General features: G+C 58.2%; 7 protein-coding genes across 7 annotated transcripts; 6 read left to right on the top strand and 1 right to left on the bottom strand.

The window, feature by feature from the left end:
* Nucleotides 1-928: 928 nt before the first annotated feature.
* Nucleotides 929-2,565, top strand: P884DRAFT_278678 (soluble quino protein glucose/sorbosone dehydrogenase; the record flags this gene model as incomplete). Its single annotated transcript, XM_069443214.1, has 2 exons — nucleotides 929-1,276; nucleotides 1,360-2,565. 2 exons carry the CDS (start codon nucleotides 929-931, stop codon nucleotides 2,563-2,565), a joined length of 1,554 nt encoding a protein of 517 aa, XP_069296422.1.
* A 946-nt stretch (nucleotides 2,566-3,511) lies between these two features.
* On the bottom strand, nucleotides 3,512-4,835 carry P884DRAFT_270840 (WD40-repeat-containing domain protein; the record flags this gene model as incomplete). The annotated part of the gene is made up of 4 exons (XM_069442385.1): nucleotides 3,512-4,259; nucleotides 4,456-4,601; nucleotides 4,691-4,738; nucleotides 4,833-4,835. The coding sequence occupies 4 exons, from the start codon at nucleotides 4,833-4,835 to the stop codon at nucleotides 3,512-3,514; spliced, it is 945 nt and encodes a 314-aa protein (XP_069296421.1).
* Nucleotides 4,836-5,585: 750 nt separating this feature from the next.
* Nucleotides 5,586-6,815, top strand: P884DRAFT_203989 (uncharacterized protein; the record flags this gene model as incomplete). The annotated part of the gene is made up of 2 exons (XM_069438540.1): nucleotides 5,586-5,705; nucleotides 5,775-6,815. The coding sequence occupies 2 exons, from the start codon at nucleotides 5,586-5,588 to the stop codon at nucleotides 6,813-6,815; spliced, it is 1,161 nt and encodes a 386-aa protein (XP_069296420.1).
* A 1,083-nt stretch (nucleotides 6,816-7,898) lies between these two features.
* P884DRAFT_204042 (isoprenoid synthase domain-containing protein) lies at nucleotides 7,899-9,344 on the top strand (the record flags this gene model as incomplete). Its single annotated transcript, XM_069438546.1, has 5 exons — nucleotides 7,899-8,125; nucleotides 8,263-8,700; nucleotides 8,755-8,844; nucleotides 8,914-8,947; nucleotides 9,039-9,344. 5 exons carry the CDS (start codon nucleotides 7,899-7,901, stop codon nucleotides 9,342-9,344), a joined length of 1,095 nt encoding a protein of 364 aa, XP_069296419.1.
* Nucleotides 9,345-9,990: 646 nt separating this feature from the next.
* On the top strand, nucleotides 9,991-10,965 carry P884DRAFT_203551 (DOPA-like domain-containing protein; the record flags this gene model as incomplete). The annotated part of the gene is made up of 3 exons (XM_069438507.1): nucleotides 9,991-10,169; nucleotides 10,306-10,343; nucleotides 10,520-10,965. 3 exons carry the CDS (start codon nucleotides 9,991-9,993, stop codon nucleotides 10,963-10,965), a joined length of 663 nt encoding a protein of 220 aa, XP_069296418.1.
* A 1,051-nt stretch (nucleotides 10,966-12,016) lies between these two features.
* On the top strand, nucleotides 12,017-12,434 carry P884DRAFT_300909 (uncharacterized protein; the record flags this gene model as incomplete). Its single annotated transcript, XM_069444813.1, has 3 exons — nucleotides 12,017-12,116; nucleotides 12,176-12,221; nucleotides 12,365-12,434. The coding sequence occupies 3 exons, from the start codon at nucleotides 12,017-12,019 to the stop codon at nucleotides 12,432-12,434; spliced, it is 216 nt and encodes a 71-aa protein (XP_069296417.1).
* An 874-nt stretch (nucleotides 12,435-13,308) lies between these two features.
* Nucleotides 13,309-19,635, top strand: P884DRAFT_270837 (uncharacterized protein; the record flags this gene model as incomplete). The annotated part of the gene is made up of 3 exons (XM_069442384.1): nucleotides 13,309-13,591; nucleotides 13,657-18,954; nucleotides 19,016-19,635. The coding sequence occupies 3 exons, from the start codon at nucleotides 13,309-13,311 to the stop codon at nucleotides 19,633-19,635; spliced, it is 6,201 nt and encodes a 2,066-aa protein (XP_069296416.1).
* Nucleotides 19,636-21,352: the final 1,717 nt, after the last annotated feature.

Raw genomic sequence — 21,352 nt, 5'->3', positions numbered from 1 at the left:
GCACCTCGGCGGCTAAGCGGAGTACATCATCTCACCACAGTCAAAGCAGTAACTGGAGGGCTTGAAGCCATTCCGGCTAGTGTCTAGTAAAAGAAAATGATCCTGGTACCCCATTGTCCTTTTTTTTCCATATTCATTACCCATCTGGACGGAAGACGCACGAATCACAGGACCACACCTCCCTTATCTCCGGTCCCTTCCTTTATTAAGGGCTCGGTACTGCCCAGAGTGCCGTATTGGGAAGGGAAACCCAACGTCCACTCTGGCGTGTGTATACCTAGGTACCTAGGTACTGTGCCTGACAACAAGGGATACACATTCCTAGATCGTAGTACTTCACAATACTACAATGTATGTGAAACAGCGTGCTCGAGTAGCGTGAGCGGGCCGATTTGGTGCATGAATGCGGGGCGAAACGGCAGAAGAAGGAATGACATCACCCCAAAAAGCCACTAAATGCAACACCGATCCCCAGGGAGTCCCAGGCCCTGATACGACCCAAGACAACTTCAAGCATCATCGCGATCACCGAAACCTCGGCCGTCGGCCTATGAGGATATCGCTCGACCAGGTACGCGCAGGCTTGCATCGGGGAGGAAAGATGCGAATCGGGATCTTGTCCCGGCTGGGCACGCCAGGATTCGACCGGCAGGTGGCTGCCGTACCGTGACGCCTCCCACCAATTGCGGCCTGCAGGTACGGATAGAGTAGTACGCGTATTCAACGAGCAACTTGATCAATTCAACCCGTTATTTATAATCAGCCGCATCCCTTAGTCGAGACTCGAAGGTCAGGTTCCCACCTTCCAAGTCGAGACACCTGGAGTGAGCAGGTTTCTTTCGTGAAAACACGCCAATTGTCGCCGACTTGCACAAGCAGATCAGATTGGGAAGAGCAACTGAGAACAAGAAGAAGAAGAAGAGACACCATGATTCCTCTCACAAAGCGAGCCGCTGCCGCTGCGTTGCTGCTGTCCTGTGTCACAGCACAGGATACCACCGCGATTGCTACGGCTACTGGCTCGGTCCCATCGGCATGTGCAACGCTGACGCCGGCTTACTCGCCGCCCGTCGTGGCAAAGGGGTGGAAGGCCCAGTTGATTGCCACGGGTCTCACCAGGCCCCGCGGCATCAAGTCCGACTCGAATGGCGGACTGCTCGTGGTTGAGCAAGGCGTCGGCCTGACGCACCTGACGCTCAACGACAACGGCGGTACCTGTGTGTCCGTCGCGAAGAACGTCTCCGTCATCGAGGACTCAAAGGTAGGCAGCATACAAGTGCATACTTTTTAGCCAAGCTCGAGTGTCAGCTCTCCACGCGTACAGTACGCGGGCATCCGGATGGCTGACCGAAACGTTAGCTCAACCATGGCCTCGAGTTGTCGGAGGACGGCAGAACCCTCTACGTCTCCTCGTCTGAGTACGTCGACCGCTACCATTATGACCCCGACACCGCCGCCGTGGGCGAGCGCACCCGCTTGGTAGCCAACATGACCAACCCGGGCGGTGGCCACTCCACTCGCAGTCTCCTGCTCTCCAAGTCGCAGCCCGACCTCCTCCTCGTTTCCCGCGGCAGCGCCACCAACATCGACCCGCTTGCTGCCGACCAGTCCACCGGCGTCTCCAGCATCCGCGCCTTCAACATCTCCGACGCCGCCACCGGTGAGAACCCTTACGACTACCCCTCCGACGGTCTGCTCGTCGGCTGGGGCTTGCGCAACTCGGTCGGCGTTGCCGAGCACCCCGTCACGGGCACCATCTGGTCCGTCGAGAACTCGGCCGACAACGTCGCCCGCCTCGGGCAGGACATCCACGAGGACAACCCGGGCGAGGAGCTCAACTACCACGGCCTCCTCAACGACACGTCCTCCCCGCTCCTCGGCGCCAACTACGGTTACCCCTCCTGCTTCGCCCTCTGGAACGTGACCGACTTCCCCTCCCAGGGCGACCTCGTCGTGGGCAGCCAGTTCTCCCTCGACAACGACGCGACCGTCAACGACACCTCCTGCGCCGAGAGCACCACCCCGCCGCGCCTCACCTTCGAGGCCCACACCGCCCCGCTCGACATCGAGTTCCTGCCCGGCAACGGCTCCCGCGCCTTCATCTCGTTCCACGGCAGCTGGAACCGCGACCGCCCAGCCGGCTACAAGCTGGCCTACGTCCCCTTCTCCTCGGCCGGCGAGCCCGCCGACCAGAGCGACAGCCGCGCCGCCGCCCGCGACATCCTCACCGCGCCCGACGTCACCCAATGCTCCCGCCGGGGCGCCTGCTTCCGCCCCGTCGGGCTGGCCTTCGACGCCGCCGCCCAGAGGCTGTTCGTCTCGAGCGACGCGACCGGCGAGATCTGGGTCGTCCTGAGGGACGGCGACGAGGAGGAGGAGGAGGAGGAGGAGGAGATTGAAGGGAGGCAGACGCCCACCGATACCTCCGCGCAGCCGGGGAGCACGTCCTCGGGCGCCGCGACGCCCGGGGCGGCGCTTCGCGGTGTGGGGGCCGAAGGGTGGGTGGTGGTTGTTGCTGTGACGGCTTGGATGATGGTAGTCGGGGGCCTTGGGTTCGTCGTCTGAGAGCGTTGACGACGAGATGAGGGGGGAGCGAGGAAGGGATGATGAGTTATGTTATGGGTTGCTTTAAAATAAGAATTCCGTTCGTTGATGAGCAGATTTTGTGTATTTTGGGGTCAACCTTTTAATAGGGATAGGATCTGCGGTACAGTTTGGTCTTCAGCACACACACACTCTCTCTCTCTCTGACGATAAATCCTGAACAAATTCTGTTAATTACCCTTTCCATCCTTCTTTCCTTCCTTCTTAAGTCGGACCCCCTAGATTCCGACCACCCCCCCTTCCAACCACCAACTCACATACAAAATCAGCAAACTCACACTCTTCAATCCCTTAAAAAACACTCTACATAGACACTATTAAAATCCGTTTTTCAAGATATAATCATGCATTATAACAGTTATCCTAGAGATAAGTATTTATTTCTATATAAGTAAATTTTAAAAGAGAAGAGTCTTCGAGAAGATCTGTTAATAGCTGCTATATATTTACTAGTATTTTTAACATTTTATATCCTTATAGTACTTACATTAAAATCGATAAATAGAAAATTAGCTTTAGAAATAAGATTTACTATTTGAGATAGATAGTTCTCTACTACTTTTATATACTGTTACTATTTTCTTGTTACTTTTCTTAGGGGCTTTAATTTCTAATATATAACCCTGAGGGTTAAATATGTAGTAGTCGGAATGGGAGGGTGGTCCCAATCCTGGGGGCCTGACTTACCTTCCTAATAATTCACGCGCGACGGGAGCCATCCTCCCAACTACTCCCAAGTAGTTAGATACCCCTCTTCAATGGAGGGAAGAAGGAAAAAAAAATCAAGAAGCGTCACAGTCAAGTACGGCAAGACGAGTGCAACAAAACTGCATTAGCTCTAATACCGACCGAGAAAGAACCGTAAACGCCCAAGCCTCCCCCCCGTAAGATTGGTTGGCATACGCCATCACTCCTCGATCGTCTTGACGCATTCCCACTCGCCCTTGAGGTTCTCCTTCCACAGGGTCACCTTGTTGTCGCCGCCGCTGGCGGCCAGCACGTTGCCGCTGAGCGACCAGCTGACGCGCCAGACGGCGGCGTCAAAGTTGAGGACCTTGCAGTTCCACTGCAGCGGGTTGGCCGGGTCGCTGGTCCAGATGCGCACGGTGCGGTCCTCGGAGGCGCTGGCGATGTAGCTCTTCTGCAGCACGGTCGGGCTCCAGGCGACGTCGCGGACCCAGTCGGTGTGGCCCGTCAGGGGCTCGCGCTCGAGCTTGTACGTGTTGGTGGCGGGGTCGTAGGCCCAGATCTTGAGCGCGTTGTCGGAGCCGCCCGTGACGAAGCGCCGGTTGCCCGTCGACTTGGGCCCCGGCTTGCTGCTGACGATGCTGCCGGGGCTGGTGGCGGGCGCCCACGAGACCGAGTTGACGCCGAGACCGTGCGCGTGGAAGATGCTGTGCTCCCAGCTGTTGTCCCGGAACTCGAGCACGCTCACGTTGCCGTCCGACGAGGCGCACGCCAGCAGGCAGCCCGCCTCGTGCGGCGACCACGACACCACGTTGACGCTCGCCTTGTGCAGCGCAAAGTCAAAGATGCGCTGCCACGCCCCGTTCAGCTCCCGCCAGATCAGCACCTTGCCGTCGTACCCCGCGCTCGCCAGGATGTTGCCGTACTTGGGATGCGCCCACGAGACGCACCAGACCGCCCCGTCGTGCCTGTTTTTTTGATTTGATTTTTGATCGTTGGTTATTCACCTTGTTCCATCACGCATGAGGTTTCCTGTCCCCGCACCATATCTTGCTCCCTACTACGGAACTTGTTCGGGGAGTTTGTAGGAAACAGGGAGCAGGGGAGAGGAACGAATGAAGGGAAGGGAAGGGAAGGAAAGCAGAGCCAGAACCTCCGACGTACCCTTTCAGCGTCTCGGTCAACCGTTGTGTCTCGCCCTCAATCTCGAAGATCTTGATGGTGCGGTCCGAGGAGCAGGTCGCTAACCTCCGGCCGTAATAGTCGAGGACTGCATCGTGCTGGTAGTTCGTCAGATTCCCTTTGCCTCTCTGGCGGATCGTCGCAGCTCTCGCAGTTTCGTAGCGTGCGCTCGGCGAAACGGGCGGGTTGGGGCGGCCGCGAAAGGAGGAAAACGTACAATCATGTCGTCGTGGCCAGAGTTGGCAATGACCTGGGTTCCGGCTGCCTGGAGAGAGCTGCATTAGCAACCACGTGCGATGGATGATGGGAAGAGCGGCCTCCGTTGAACAAGATGGAAACAGTGAACGGGCTGCGCGTACCATTGTGTTGACGGGCTTTCTATTCACCGAGTGCGAAGTGTGCAGAAACAATAGTAATACAAGCCGTGTGTTCTTTCCCGTTCAATTGTCGCCGTTGGTTGTCCGGGGCGTAGCTTGTCAATGGCTTTCGCAAAGAGATTCGAACGGCAAGCTGGGCCGCTGTGTTGCAGTCGCCCCAGTCGTGATGCACACAGTTAATGATGCACACCCCTGTTGTTGTTGTCCAGCTGGCCAGAAAATCGAAGGTGAGGTCTTGGCCACCGTGGCGTTGCAGGGGTCTCACCTACGGGCCCCACACAATGCCGCCCCGCAGGCTCTTCGGCTCTTGGCTTGCCCCTCGTCACAGGCCTGTTCCCGGGCCGCCGCAGCCATCGAACACATCCGGCGAGACGGACACCGACGCTTCCATCACCACGCTCCATGGAGAAACTTGGCGGCCGCACCTCACGCGTGATGAAGCGGGGCCCAATGGTGGGAATGGCCTCAGCACTCTATTGTCTATAGACCATGCCTATTCATTCGAGCATTCTCTTTTCTTCTTTTTAAAACGCGACCGCATTAAAACCATCGGCTCGGCTCAACAACGCCGCCTGCCTCGGACAACCTCGGCATCTCCAACTACCCTTGGGTTATCCTCTTTTTGCCCGCAACAAAGCAACGCTGGGGATTATTCGCCTGGGATTATTCGCCTTGGGTATACCGGATCATACTCTCGCATCTCACCAGATTGCCTCCCACAAATCGCTTCCCAAGATGGCCGACAGCATGTGTGGCCCGTCCAACGGCGCCAAAAATCTCCTGGTGCACATCGACCGCGACCGCACCCATCACCAGGATCGCCTCGTTAACGCGCCCCATGCCGGCGCAGGCAATGTGAGTATTTTCCTTCTGGAACGACACGCCTAGCCTAGCAGCACCCAGCGCTGATCGCCTTCTTGCCAGGCTTTCCGATCGCAGACCCCCTTCGCGAATGGCGCCGAGTCGGCCTTCGGAGGCTTCCAGCAGGGCGGCGCGCCCCTCGACGCCGCCTTCGGCCCCGGTCTGGACATAAACAACGTCGTTGACGCCAGAGCTCACGGCCACCCCGTTCCCGGTGTCCCCTCGACGATCGGCCACATGGGCCCCGGCGCTCCCGCTGCTCGCCTGGCTTCTCCTGCTACCGGTGGTGCCTCCCACCAGGAGTGGGTCAACCAGTTCTCAAGCATGCAGATCGGCGGTGGTGCGGCCGGGCCCAGCACCGCCATGCCTGCCCAGATGCGTCCGACTGCTATGGGCGCCTTGAACCCGGCCATGAACGTGCAGCAGCCTGCGTTCGGCATGCCCCTCTACGCCGGGCCCCCCCCTCCTGTCTTTGGTTTTCAGAACCCGGCCATGAACCCAGTGGCTCAGCAGCAGCAGCAGCAACAGCCCCAGGCTACGGTCTCCCAGGACTCGGCTCTTGACGTCGAGGCCTTTAACCGCGCGTTTGGCGAATACGACGACGCCAACTTTGAGACGGAGTTGGCCGACTGGACCGAGAAGCAGAAGATTGCCAACAACGAGTTCACCGAGGCGCAGGACAAGTGGATGGCCGAGCACGGCCCGCGCGCCGAGCCCACCACCGAGGTCAAGCCGCCCTCGGCCGACGAGATGGAGGTCATCGACGCCAACCTGGAGAAGCTCGCGCAGGAGCAGGACAAGCGCCGGTCCGACGACGAGCTCGCGCGCGCCGCCGTCGACATTGTCAACTCGGTCGCCGACAACACGTCCGAGAAGTTCAAGAACTCGCGCTTCTTCGAGCTCATGCGCCGCATCGGCAACCGCGAGGTCGTTGTCGAGGGCGACAGCTTCGTCAACGCCGTCACCGGCGAGACAGTCAACACTTCGCACGACGACGACGACAATGGCGGCGGTGCTAATGGTCACCACGAATCCGGAAAAAGCTCCGACTCGGCCACGCCTCAGAAGACGGACGGCGCTGCCGCTCAGGGTCAGGCGGCTTGATCCTTACGATTTTATGCCGCCGCCTGGACTCCTAGGATAATGGGGAGATGTAACGACAGCTTTCCGGTCTTGGCTTTGAACCTGTACCATGCATCGTTACCGTCGTCACGTCGCCGCGCACCTCGCCTCGGACTGCTGCTCATTCACCGTCTTGTTTTTAATTCCCCAATGTCATTTGAATCGTTCCATACCCCCTCTGCTGTACCTCTGTAACTTTTGTTTTCATATGGATGGCTTCACCTCCTCGGGCAGGGTCTACCGGGCGTCAAAGCTATAACGGCAATGGCACGGCATGCTGGGATATGGCGGGTTATGGTTATGTTGATCGTTGCATACAAGGATGGTGGCGTTGGGGGAAACTTTGGAGAAGGGAAGGGTTACGGTTTCCTGTGCTGGCATTCTTCCCATCTGGCTTGAACTTTTTTTTCTACCTTTCCTACCCGTTACATTGGCATTCTCGTATTCGCAGGGGCTATCGCATCGACAATACATTGCGTCGCATGGCGTGGCAAGGCCCTAAGCGGTTCGTGCGGGATCCCTTATCGATCCGGGGCGTGCTGCCTCTTTGCGGACAGAGCTTTTAGCGGATCCGGTGGGTCGCTTTCTCTCTACGTTTCTGAGCTCTCTCTATCTGGGCTGGTTTTAGAGCTGCCGCTGTAGACGTCTAGACGGCTGTCGGCTGGGTTCTTGTTGTCTTGCCCTACGATCTTTGTTCGCCTAGAGCAGTTGAATCCAGTGCCCTGGCAAATCGAGAAAACTGTTTTCGAGAGGGGGAAGCCTTGCCTTTGGTTTTTTTTTTCTGGTGACATGTGCATGGGGGAACAGATTCGGATACCTGACGGATAAGGTATATGTAACCTCGAGTAAGGTGGAAGGGTTAGGCCAGCGGCGGGAGCGGTGAGATTACTGCACTTCAACCCACAGCAGTAACTTCAGGCCACAATTGCATGCACAAGGGATTTATTTCCGCTTTGGGGATGTGGAGTCGTTAGTGAGCGATCGCGACAATATCACAGCAGACTTTATCCCCAGCCCTGACCCCGCGACTGCCCGTCAGAGAGCAGAGCGATCCACAAAGCCGAAATGACAGAGCACGAAGGCGCCGCCATCTCGGCCGAGACCCTCTCCGGCCAAGTACTCCGCATCCCGGATCTCCGCCCGGCGTTCGCGTCGTGGAAGCAAGGCGTCAACCCCAACCACGAGTGGGTGAAGACTGCCGTGGAGGAGCGGTTGGAGGGCCTGATCGAGAACAAAGAGGTCCTGGCCAAGGTGAAGGCGACTGATATCACGCTCTTTGCTTCTGGGTATGTGTGCGCACATGTCTACACCAACGTTCTTTTGCCTCTTTTTTTTTTTTTTTTTGTTCTTCATCTCTTTTTGTTCTCTTTTTCCTTTTCCATTCCCTGTTACAGTTTGCTGATCACTCACCATGTCCTGTGCACCGCAGCCTGTTCCCGACCGCATCTGCAGAGGACTTGAAGACGGCCGCATTGTACTACGTCTGGCTCTTCCTGTGGGACGATGTCATCGACGGCGCGGAAGCTGATGGGGCCGGCGATGCGCTGGCTGCAGAGGCCTACTGCCGGCGGTCTGTCGCCTTCGTGAGGCGCGCTCTCGGGGTCGACGGGGCCGAGACTGCCCTGTGCCCGGAGGAGGGGGCGCCAACGCGCATCTGTGAGAGCTTCGGCGACGTGGGCAGGCGGATCGTCGAACGGGGTTGCCGGGCCGAGCAGAGGAGGGGGCTGTTTGAGCGGTTGAGGGAGTACATGGAGGGTTGCGTGACGGAGTACAAGTGGCGATTGTCCGGGAGGGTGCCGAGCGTGGAGCAGTTCTACTCGTGGCGGCTCAAGACGTCGTCGGTAGATGCCATGCTGGAACTTTGCCGGTTGGTGATCCTCCTCAGACTGTTGATGATGGGCGCAGCGCTGATGGCATCTAGGATCATCAACAATATCGATCTCCCCAATGATATTCTCGGGTCGGAAGAGCATGCAGCCATGGGCCGCTCGGTGAACAAGCTGCTGATTATGTGAGTCTGCTCCCCTGGGCTGTGAACGCCATCATCCGGGCGTGCTCTTGCTGATTCGTCGCTGCTTAGCATCAACGAGTTATTTTCACTTAGAAAAGAGCTGGTTAGTTGTGCCCCATCTACGCCACCTGGGACGGAAGCAGTCCCCATCCCAGTCCCTGTCCCCAGAAGTACTCGGCTGAGTTCGAATACAGAAAGATGGCGCATTCGGAAACCTTGTGCCCGTCACAATGCGTGCTCTCAATTTGGATCTCGAGGGCGCGACGCAAGCTTTGATACAGGATATCCACGGTTCCATCAAGGATTTTAACGATAATGCCTCGGCCATCCGCTCCAGGATCGTGCCGGAGCAGGGTGTCGGGGTCGCGGAGCAGTTGCGGCGGCTAACCGAGTCATACCAGGCGATTGCCACGACGGTGCTCAACTTTTCCATCCAGAGCCCGCGGTATGGGCTGTCCAAGTACAGGCAGGACGATGGTTCATATGCTGTTCCACTCTAACGAATGCAAGGCCAAGAATCCTTGAGAATCCCCCAGTGGTAGCACAGGCATAGCACAACCCGATTCCGCCACCTCTTTCCACTTGTTCCGAGACTCGGCTTCTCGGCGCGCTCCGGTGTTCATGGCTCCGGCTGGCACGACCTGAAACCGGACAGCCAAAAGGCCCACATCCTTCTCGCAGGAACTCGTACAGCATGAGCGTGGTGGGTCGATCGAGGGCATGGCCACCTCGTTGAAGAATTGCATGATACTAAGCAACATCATATGGGTCTGTTGAGGAGTTGCGGCAATGCGATGCTCCTGGTCGGGAGGGATGAATCCAAGCGGAGCCCGGTTGGGATTGGATGTGATGTCAATCGCCTCTACCTCCGGGGGCGGACGTCCCGTGGCCGGATCACGTCAAGTCCGGCCAATGTTGTCTCAGTGCGGGGCACCCGCGCCGAAAAGGCGTCAGGCCACTTGGATCGTGCTCCTCTATCAACTGTGGAACCCGCTGCGTCTCTCAAATCCGGCCCCGTGTTGTACGTACGAACTACATCACCGCAGAAAACTTCCGTCCGCATCAACAGTTCAAGAGATCAAAGTTGGACACCCGAGGTCCGCCCTCCTCAGCTGCGATTCTCGAAACCAAAAACCCAATCAATCAATGGCCGACATACTCAACTACACCTACCCCTCCCCCTTGGCGGGCTACGAAGATGCCCCGCCTCTTCCCGAGGAGCGGGCCGAGGACGGCAAGAGTTACCGGAATCCGCAGACGGGTGTGCTCAGCAGCGCGTACGAGAGGTTTCCCGACCCGCTGGACAACGGGCGGAGGGGAGGATTGTAAGTGCGGCGGCACCTTGAGCTAGTGCCGTGCCATATTCCTCCGTGTCGGTCCAACATACCTACGGACCGTACCTTGAGAGACATTTCGAATTTCCGCCTCATCTTTACGCGCCGGTTGGCTGACAGACCGTAGCGACGTTCACGTCTATTACTTCCAAAACAACCCGGAGCGTAAGTCACCCACCTATCTAAGCGCTCACCCTGGAGAACAACCCCGCCTCTAGCTGTTCTCACTCTCCAATCCTCCCCCAGAGATATAGGGGGAAGAAATGAAGTGTGAAGAAAAAGTGAAATAAAAGAGAAAAAAAAAAGAAGGAGTGACTAAAACAAAAGACTATGACCCGCAGAGACCCAATACGCCCGCCAGCTCTGGGAGCGCATCCGCCGCGAGTTTCCCGAGCTGCGCATCTACACCTTCTGGGACCGGCCCATCGGCCCGCACCCGGTCGCCATGTTTGAGGTGAACCTGCTCTCGCCCGCCCAGTTCGGCGCCTTCATCCCCTGGCTGGCCATCTGGCGCGGGCCCCTCTCCGTCCTCGTCCACCCCAACACCACCGAGGCCGACGGCGGCGCCGAGCTGCCCCTGGCCGAGCGCGAGCTGCGCAACCACACCCAGCGCGCCATCTGGATGGGCGAGCGCCTGCCCCTGGACGTCGCCCGGTTTCGGAACCTGAGGAAGCCGGCGCCGGCTGCCGGGGCCGGGGCCGGGGCCGGTGTTGCTGAGGCTGCGGCGTCGTCGTCGTCGACGACGACGACGGCGGCAACCACAGTGACTCCCGCTCCATCGTCCTGATGGTCTAGGCAAGTTACACAGTAGTGACATGCGGTAGGCTCAGTAGTTGTTCCGGTGTTGCCGGTTTGTTTGGCGGCGTCCCTTTGAAAGATCGTTGCGGTCGGGGCTGACATCCTGGCAAGTCTTAGTTTCTGGGATCTCTCGAAAATGCTGTGCTCCGTAGCCAAAGATAGTTCCCCGGCTTTGAGTTTGGCCGTGGCTGACATCCGGGTGGAAGATGTCAGGAGCAACGAGATGTGCCACGGCATTTACCGGCACTTGGCATCTCTCCTCGATAGGGTCCCTTTTTTTCAACGGGATAACCTCAAGTGATGGGAGCTTCGGATTGGTGTTTGAACTCGCCGGGGATCGCAGAACCAAGAAATAATTATGACACGTCCAAAGAAAGAACCCACTTCCATCTCCATTGTCAGTGCCCTCCTTCTCCTTTGGCTCGACTTTAAAATGAGAAACCCAGATTATCCTCAGGTCTCCTTCATTTCTACCCATGAGCGTGGCTTGCAGAAGTCCTCTCACGCCATTCGCCGATGTAACTAACCTTCTTGGCACCGCTGCGAGTCAAGGGCCATTGATGTTCAGCTGGCCTTTCTCGACACCAACAATGGCTCGACCGCGCCTCTCAGCGGCTACCATGTTGGACCCTTGCCCTCGTTAGAACGACGGCAGCCTCGATCGAGTATGTGTATGTGACGGACGCGGACCTTGCCTGCGTTTCCTGCCCTGGTAGAGCAACCCTCCATCCCAGATATCCTCCTCCGCACGACGGCAGGCTAACCCCATCAACGCTCTCGGACATCATGTGCGCGGGAGGCCGTGGGCTACAACATCCAGTCGCTGACTTACGACGCGTGCCGCGAGGCCGTGTCGACACTCCGGTCGTGTGTCCGCACACCAAGAGCAACAACTTTGCCTCAGTCTCGTCCGGGATCTCGGTGTCGGTCAGCTACGAGTGCGGTTCAACGGCCAGCGAGGACCAAGCATCGGCCCAGAACCAGAACTCGCTCGTGGTCAGCCAGTTGATCAACCGACCAAATCTTCGTGCGCGGGGCACATGGCCGATGTCTCGTCCGCCCGGGGCATGTTTGCCGCCTACTGTGCTATGAACGACGCCACTACCAAGTTTCCGGTGCCGTCCACCCCCCGGGGCGACAGTACGTCAACCGGTCTAGCGCTGTTGGGCACCCTCGCTCGTCACTGACGGGATAACCAGTGTCATACTATATCACGGATCTTCCGGACTATAGCTCCCTCGCTCCGTGCGCAGCATCAGGTCTGAGCTATGCCGTTCAGGTTGTAAGTTCTTTGCAACCGATCCCCGAACGAGACCCACGACGAGACGCGGTATTCACGCGTTCTCGCGCCCCGCATCCAAGCCACGGCCACTGACGGCCGCTTGTAGCAAAGCGGCAGCAGCAGCAGCCACGACCAGAGGCATCATGGCGGGCGGGGCCAGTTCCGGACTTGCATGAGATGGACGCGGGTCATCGGGCGGGTGGGATGGAGCAGAGGTGATAATGCCCAGACTGACAGTCGAAACGTTGATTTGTTTGGCTTGGCATCCTGATGGATGTCAAAGAAACCAGGGAATTTATTGATTATTCTTTTCTCTTTTTCTTCTTCTAAGGCAAAAGGGGAGGGAGAGGTGAGGGTCTCGTTGATGCTGAAGCTCAGAAACCCGCTCATGTTGCTCTCTTGGCGGTCGCCCCTTGGAATGCTGCGCATTTGGGAGTAATGAAGATGTATGTACGGTATGGTAAGCGAGTGCGCGAAGAAACTTTTTTAAGCTTCAGAGTAAATTGGTGGTCGCCTTCAATTGGAAGGAGCAAGGTCGAGACTTTGATTTTTTTTGAAAAAAAATATTTTTCTGTAAAAATCAAGGCTGATAAAGTACAGTAAAACATCTGGAAGACCTCATCATAGACCAATGTGCTAGTATCCGAACAACAGAGAATGAGAAAAGAGTCCATCGAGCCAATTCACATTGTTAGGCTCCTTCAAGCAAACAAACAGGGCGGGTGCGCACAGACCAACCAACGCCTGACTGAGCTCTCAGTGCTCAGCTGTCTTTGTGTCACGGCCCCACAAAAGTCGTTGCTGTGCTGATTGGCAGCCGCGCGCAAGCTCAACCTTCCCTGCCGAAAACAGTTCAACCAAAGAAACGGTCCCAGTTCGGGATCTCTTTCCTTTTCTCAACCTTCAAAGGAAAACCTCAATCACGCGATCCAACCAGAACCAGGAGTCACCCTAGCTTTTCATCCATCAAGTAACGACCCGAACGTCGTCGACAGGCTCACCAGTGCCCCTACCTGCACATGCACTGAGAAATCCGGATCGCGACACACGATGGCGGCGGCCGACGTGGACCTCGCCTACCTCTCGACGCAGGGCGGCGTGCCAGAGTCCGACCTTAACACGATCGTGACTGCCCCGACAGCGGACCTGGTCGCAAAGGTCCTCGGCGCCATCGTCATCAAGCTCCGCGACCTCGAGCAGGAAAAATTTCAACTCAGCGTCGAGCTCGAAGCCGCGTACAGAGGTGCAGAGTCGCGATGCGAACAATTCAAGGCGACGACCGACAAAGCCCTGAAGGAGGTGGAGGAGGTGCGGCAGAAGCTCCAGAGCGAAGGTACGCCCGCGTGTGCCGCGATCGTCTCCCCCCAAAGAATGCTGGCTGACATGCCCTCGGCTCAGAATCCGCCCGTCGCTCACTGGAGAACGAGCTTGAGGCCCTCAGGTCCTCGGGGACAACGTCTCTGTCGGAGATCGAGACCCTCCGGGCGCGCATCGCCTCTCTCGAGACCTCGAACCGCGAAACATTGGCGATCGTCGACTCAAAGACGACGGCCAACGCCGGCCTCGCCGAGGAGCTCCAGAAGCAACACCAGAAGATTCTGAAGCTCAACCAGGAAATCACGGCGCTGAATCAGTCCGTCCAGACCGCCCAGACGGCGGCGAACTCGGCCAAGTACCGCGAGGAATCTCTCAAGCAGGAGCTCGAGCTCGCCAAAAAGAACAACGACTGGTTCGACAACGAGCTCAAGACAAAGACGGCCGAGTGCCTCAAGATCCGGAAGGAGAAGGGTGCCCGAATTGCGGAACTTCAACGACAAAATGAGGAGGCTCTCTCCAACATCGAATCCCTAACCCGGACCGAGCAGCAACTGCGGAAGCGGCTGGAGGAGGCGCAGGCGAAGGCGGAAGAGGCCCTGACAAAGGTGCAACAGCTGCAGGAATCTGCCGCCCGAGCCGAGGAGAGCTTCAGGCAAGAGTTGGAGTCGTCCAGGCGCTTGGTGGAGCTGAAGGACCAGCAATCACAAACCCACCGCAACCGCCTCAAGGAGGTGGAGCTTCGGCTAGAACAGGTCAAGGACGACTGCGCAGAAGAGATCCGGCGCGTCCGCCGCGAGCTGGAGAAGGAGAGGGAGGATCACGCCCAGACAGAGCAGCAGCTCCAGGAGCTCCAGTCCGAAGCGGACCGTCTCAGAGCCATCGTCGACTCTAACAGCGGCGTCCCCGGTTCGGCGCCGCAAACCCCACGGGCCAATGGCTCCTTCCAGGGCCGCCCGTCCTCCCCGTTCGGCACCCCGGCGTCGATCCGCGGTAAAGCATCCTATCGTGCCACCGAGACCCTGGAGGAGCTTCTCAGGGTCAAGGCCCAACTCGCTGGCGAGCAACGTCGGAGTCAGAAGCTCCAGGAGGAGCTCGACGACGCCGTCAGCCTGTGGGAGGCCAAGATGCCCGAGTATCAGGAAATGGTTGCCGAGAACGAAAGGCTCCGGCTCGAATCCGCTCACATGTCGGAACTCGCCGAGCAGTCCTACGAGCAGCGAGACGCTGCCGTCAAGGCCGCGCGGAAAGCCGAGGGTGCTGCTGCCGCGGCACAGGCCGAAGTCAAGATCCTGCAAGCACAGCTTCGCGACCTCAGCACGCAGATCCACGTCCTGATTTTCAACATCCATGCTCGGGAGAAGGGCATGGACCAGCTCACAGAAGAGGAGGTGGCTCAATTTGAGCGCCTCCAACGCGGCGAGGTTGCCGAGAACGCGCTGGACGACATGTCCGACACTCATCGCTTCATCACCGAGAGGTTCACAGTCTTCAAGGACATCTACGAGCTGCAGCAGAAGAACGAGGAGCTGCTGAAGCTCACGCGCGAGCTTGCCACCAAGATGGAGAACGAGGAGGCTCTGGCCGCCAAACAGCAAGCGGCCCAGGATCACGAGGAGGTACAGGAACTTCGCAGCACGGTCTCGGCACTGCAAGACGAGGTTCAGTCTATCACGGTGCGCATGAAGAGCTACATGACGGAACGCGACATGTTCCGGCGCATGCTCCAGCAGAAAGCAACGGCTTCCGAGATTCAGCAAGCCCTCGGCCTTCCCCGCGAAGGCGGCCAGCGCGAGGTGCTCGCTAGTGTCGAGCAGCCTCCGCAAGCCGAGGAGGCGAACTTGGCCGTGGCCCTGAGGGAGTTACAGGCGCATTTTGATTCTTATCGCAACGACCAAGCCGCGGACCGGAACGCCATGAAGGACCAGATCGAGAAGCTTTCGACCGAGAAGAGCGCCCTCCAGAGTGAGGTTTCACGGCTCTCTAGCCAGCTCACCCTCTCGACGGAGCGATACAATATGCTCGAGTCGAACTTCAAGGCCCTGCAGAACGAGAAGCAGGAGCTACAGAAACGGAACCAATCCCTCTCCGAAGCCGCGGCCAAGCAAGACATCCGCACTCAGCAAGTCGCCGAGGATCTTGTCGAGGCTCGCGGTCTAGTCGAGAGCTTGCGGAGCGAGACCGCGAACCTCCGTGCCGAGAAGACGCTGTGGAAGACAATCCAGGAGCGGCTCAGCCAAGACAACGAGAGTCTCGCGCAGGAGAAGGCCAGGCTGAATACTCTGCTTGCGAACCAGCAGTCGATCCTCAATGAGCGTGAGCTCTCGGAATCTGAGACAAGGCGCAGGCTCCAGGCGCAGGTTGACTCCCTGACCAGTGAGCTCAGTACCACGAAGCGGAAGCTGTCCGAGGAGGTCGAGGAGAGCAAGAAGATCCAGCTGCGGAAGGAATTCGACGCTCAGCAGTTCCAGAAGAGGATCGACGAACTGACCGCCATGATCGGCCAGATCAAGGAGGAGAACGTGCAGATCAAGACGACTCGCGATCATCTCCAGGCCCGCGTCGGGGAGCTGGAGATTGAGCTCCGAAATGCTCAAGAACGCGCCGAACGCCTCCGGCCTCTGCCCACACCGAGGCCCGGAACGATCAACGAACGATCCACCGGCGACAGCGAGTCGCAGGCGCGTATCGAAGAATTGGAAAATGAGGTCCAGGAACTCAAGAACAGCTTGGACCTACTCAACGTCCAGCTCGACAATGCGAAGCAGCAGGCCGAGCAGTTCAAGCAGCTCAGCAAGGATATGGAGGAAGAACTTACAAGCCTCAACGAGACCCACGACCAGTACCGCGCAGAGATGGATGCGGCCCTCGAGGCCAAGGCGAACGCAGCCAACGAGCTGCAACAACGCATTGAGGCACTCACCATCGAACTCTCCAACTCGAATAACGAGCTCAACAGGCTGCGGGATTCGCAGGGCGACATCGCCAGGAAATATGAAGAGAAGGAGAGGATGCTCAATAGCGAGATCGATCGCCTCAAGGACGAAGAAGAGCGCTACAAGGAGGCTGCACGTTTCCACCAGCAAGACCTCCGCGCACAGGCCGAGATCGCCACCAAAGCCCAGCAGGAATACGAGCAAGAGCTTGTCAAGCACGCCGAAGCGGCCCAGCTTTTGCAACAGATTCGCGCCGAGCACAACGAACTCAAGACCAAGGCTGCCGCGTGGCGGGCGGAGGCGGAATCTGCGAGGCTTTCGCTCACCCAAAGCGAGCAATCCTGGGAGGAGCGCCGGCTACAGCTCGAACAGGAAATCTCGGAGCTCAAGACACGGCGTGAGGACGTCGCCGCGCAAAACAAGCTGCTCCACCAGCAGCTCGACAGCGTCACAGCGCAGATTACGGCTTTGCAGCAAAACCGGGTTCGGGCCGAAGGCGAGGCTCCGCCGCCCTCGGTTGCGGACACGGCAACGGAAGGCCTACGCGAGCTGAACAATTACCTGCGCCGGGAGAAGGAAATTCTCGAGGTGCAATACGACATCAAGGTCCAGGAGGCTAAGAGGCTGCAACAGCAGCTCGAGTACTCGCAGTCTCAGCTTGACGAGGCGCGCCTGAAGCTCGACCAGGAGCGCAGAGCGCACTCGAATAGCTCTAAGACCTCCCTCACCTACAAAGAGCTCATGGACAAGCTGAACGAGCTCAATCTGATCCGCGAGAGCAACGTCACGCTTCGCAATGAGAACCACCGCGCTCAAGCTCAGCTTGAGAAGAAAAACGAACAAATTGCGGCGCTCGAGGCCAAGATCCAACCTCTCGAGGCTCGCATCTCGGAGCTTGAACTCGACAAGGGCTTCAAAGAGCAAGAGATCCGGCAGCTCCAGGAGGCTCGCGAAGGCTTGCAGAAGAGAATCGAATCGATCCTCAGCAAGTATGGCCAGGCTGACCCTCAGGAGGCAGAACAGCTCAAGGAGACCATCACGAGCCTCGAGGCTGAGCGGGATGCCCTCCAGCAAAAGGTCAGGGACGCCGAGGAAGCCTTGGAGACGAAGACGAACGAGTGGAAGACGACCAAGGAGCGCCTCGCCGAGGACTTCAAGACACGGTTCAGGAATATGAAGGCGCAGCGTGACGAGGCCAACACCGAGAAGAACACGCTCCAGAGCAGCCTCGACGCGGCCAACCAGCGGTTGGCTGATGTGGAGAGGGAGCTCGAGGCGGCCAAGCAGGAGCTGCGCGGCCTGGCGGAGAAGAACAAGGCCCTCGAGCAACAAGCACAACAAGCGGAACAAGCGGCTCCGGCGGCCGCACCAGCGGTCGAGCAGCCTACTGCAGCGCCTGCTGACTCGGCCGAAGCCGCGGAGCTCACCAAGGAACTTGACAGCTTGAGACAGCAACTGGAGGCTGTCACGTCCCAGAAAGCCGCGGCGGAGGCTCAGGTCGAGCAGCTCAAGACGGAGCTCGCGACGGCCATCTCGGAGCGAGATAACGCCCTGGAACAGGCCTTGGCGGCAAAATCCGGCGACGCCGTCATGGCGGATGCTGCTCCTGCGCCCACCCAGCCGGCCACTGGCCTGTCTGCTGAGGAGCGCAAGGCCTTAGAGGAGAGAATCGCGGTTGCCGAAGCCAAGGCGGCTGAATTCGAACGAAAGGCCAAGGAGCTCGAGGAGCAGTCGGACGCCATCCTCAAGCAGCGGTCGGACAAGATGAAGAATGCCCTCAACAAGAAGCTCACGGAGTCGAAAGAGGCGATGGAAAAGCAGGCCCAGGAGGATAGGAAGAGGATGCAGGAGGAATTCGAGCTGAAGCTGCAACAAGAGCTGGCGATCATCAAGGCCGAACAGCAAACTGCCGCGCCCAGAAACGGCGTTCCTTCAACTCCTGCCAAGCCGTCGTCCGAGGCGCAGCCTCCGCAGACTCCGGTCGCCGATCTCAACTCCATGAATGATGCACAAATCCGGGATTTTGTCGCCACGAACCCGACGGTCTCGAGCATCGTGAAGGCCAACGTGAAGAGGATGGTCGCGGTTGAGGCCAAGAAGGCCAAGGAGGAGGCCGAGGCGGCTCTCAAGGCCGAATATGACCAGAAGATTGCGAACGCGAGGGAGCTAGCCGAGAAGAAATCCAGCTTGCGGATCAATATGCTTGACAAGCAGAACAAGACAGCGCAGGCGAAGCTCTCGGTCGTTGAGACGGCGGCTAAGGACACCCCGCAGCGGCCAGTGATCGAAGTCTGGAACATTGCCAAGGAAGCGAAGCCTCCGGTCCCTCCGCCGGCCCCGGCTTCCACGCAACTTTCTGCTGCTTCGGCCGCAGCCCATCCTGCCGCCGCCAGTACTCCGCCGGCAGCTGCGGGCCAGCCGAGCCAGCCGAGCCAGGCCGCTTCAGGTATGTGTTCGCCGTTTCTACTACGAGGTAATATCACTGCAGTATCCTAACAACGTGCCAGCCACAGCCGTCAAAGACGAGTCCAAGCCCGCGGGAGCTGGTACAGCACCTCCGAGTGCTGTTCCGCAGCCGGCAAAGCCGGCCTCCGGAATACCACCTCCAGTCGTCAACAATCCCTTCGGCGCGCCTGCTACTGCCCCGAGCAGCAGTCTCCCACAACCTGCTGCAACCCAACAGCAACAGAAGCAACAGAAGCAGCAGCAGCAGCAGCAGCAGCAGCAGCAGCAAGGACAACAACAACCACCTCAACAACAACAACCCCAACAACAAGAGCAGCAGCCGCAGCAGCAGCAACAGCAACAGCAACAGCAAGCTCAGCCGCAACAGCAGCAGCAACCAAGAGGCATCCCTGTTCCATCTGGCCGCGGTGGGGCTGCAGGCCGTGGTGCGCGGGGTGGTCTCTACCAGGCTGGGCCCGGGCGTGGTGGTCAGGGACAGCGCGGGCGTGGTGGCTTTGGGCGTGGTGGCGGTAATGCTGGATTGAATCCCAATGCGGGAGAGTTCAACCCTGCAGGGGGAGGTGGCTCTGGTGCTGGGAACAAGAGACCCAGGGATGGGGCAGATGGAGGAGGACCTGGAGAGGGGGGAAGGGGAGGGAAGAGGGCTAGGGGCGGTGGTTGAACCGAACAGCCCCGTGAAGGGCTGGCAACTCTAGTTCGAATATAAGGACTAGATAAGGCGGTTCTGCAGGGGAGAAAAGGGGGAAACGAAAGGGAAGGCTATCTCTTACTCGTTTGGCTACGGTGGGAAAGAGGTGATGAGGAAAGGGACGTTCAATGGGTCTACGATACCCTGACATGGAGAACGGGTGCAATGGTAAAGGGGCAGAAAGAAGAAGGAAAGACTGCTACAGCCGCATGAGTTTCCCTTGTCACTCTGTACTATCTGTTTTACTTGCTCTCTTGCATGGGCATGGATGGCATAGTTCCTTTGTTATGCAAGGAGGGAGGAATGTAATGGGATATGGTTTCGGCTGACTCGTTGTTCTCGGACGTGGAAAGGGGATCGCGATAGCTCAGCTGCTTGAGGGTTTCAGTTCTGCGGCGAGCATGAACATGCCACACTTCTGTCCCTCCCCTCTTGGCCGTTTCTCCCAGGAGAGAGCTCGTCGATGCCTCGCGGACGGTGCGTAGTGCGAGTGTGAGAACCTGACTGGGAGCTCCCCTTCCATCCGCGTGAGTGGCAGGACGACGGTTACAAACACACACGCGCAGACACACGCGCGCGCGTGCGGACGCGCGGGGTATGGGCACGGCGGACAGAAAAACGTACCATCGTGGCACTCACATGTCCCATCAGTCTGGACTCCGTATTCCTTCCCTGTACCATTCCCCCTCTTGCCGGTTGCCCGCGAAGGAGCGAGACACGCTCGCGCCGCGACGGCTTCTGTCGTGGCGGGCGATACGATGCGCTCGGGGGATTCGCGGGTATGACTCGGGAATTGGGATATATAGAGGGTGGGGGGCTGGTATCAGGGGAGATCGCTGATCTCCAACATCTTGACTAGGCATATGTGCGTGCCGTCACATCTCATACTCCCCTAGAGTGTATGTATCTCATGCATGTTCCCAGGTTCATGTTGGTCCCTCGTCCATGGTTGATGATGGATCTGGCTCCCCGAAAAAGACAGGTGTCTCCTAGGTCAATAATGAATCATTAGTAGTAGACCATGGGGCCCAGAACGGCTCGCAGGAGTAGATTCCGAAGGCGAGGACTCTCACGAAAGACACCAATTTGTCGAAAGCTAGCGCCTTCCCCATAGGCCCGAAGTCGATGTGCCACGGGACCCGGAAAGAACTCCTGTGGCGAGCGTGTGTGGAGAAAGGGAATCGCAATGTGACGAGAGTACGGAGGATAACCAGTTTGCTGACTGGAGGTGCGTCGTCGCAGGGATCGGGCACGTTTAAACGGCCCGTAGGGCTGACTGTTGGGAAGATCGATACAGGTAGGTGACTGATGTACAGTACAGTACATACCTTACGTAGACTCCTATGGAGGTGCTGCGCACTCTACGCAGGACGGAATGCAGTAGGTACCCGAAGAATGAAGATGATGGTTGAGATGGTTCGGTACCTTGCTTTCGCGGTAAACGTTGTTTCTTGAGTACCTACCATACCTCCTTCCCTCCGTCCCTCCCTACCTACCTACGTACCTACCTTAAGCAAATAAGGCACCTAATAACGAGATTGGGAGGCTCTGCCCATGTTCCAGCTTGACTCAACACACCAACAAATCAACATTGGAAGTTCTCAACCCTCAGGGAAAGAACGAATGGGCCGGGATTACGGCGGAGTTAGGGCAAGTGGTAGTTACTCCGTACAATCCCTCGAAGGTGGCG

Source organism: Thermothelomyces heterothallicus, assembly GCF_042370625.1.
Source record: "Thermothelomyces heterothallicus CBS 202.75 unplaced genomic scaffold P884_scaffold_16, whole genome shotgun sequence".
Lineage (NCBI taxonomy): Eukaryota > Fungi > Ascomycota > Sordariomycetes > Sordariales > Chaetomiaceae > Thermothelomyces > Thermothelomyces heterothallicus.
This window is presented reverse-complemented; position numbering and strand designations above follow the sequence as displayed.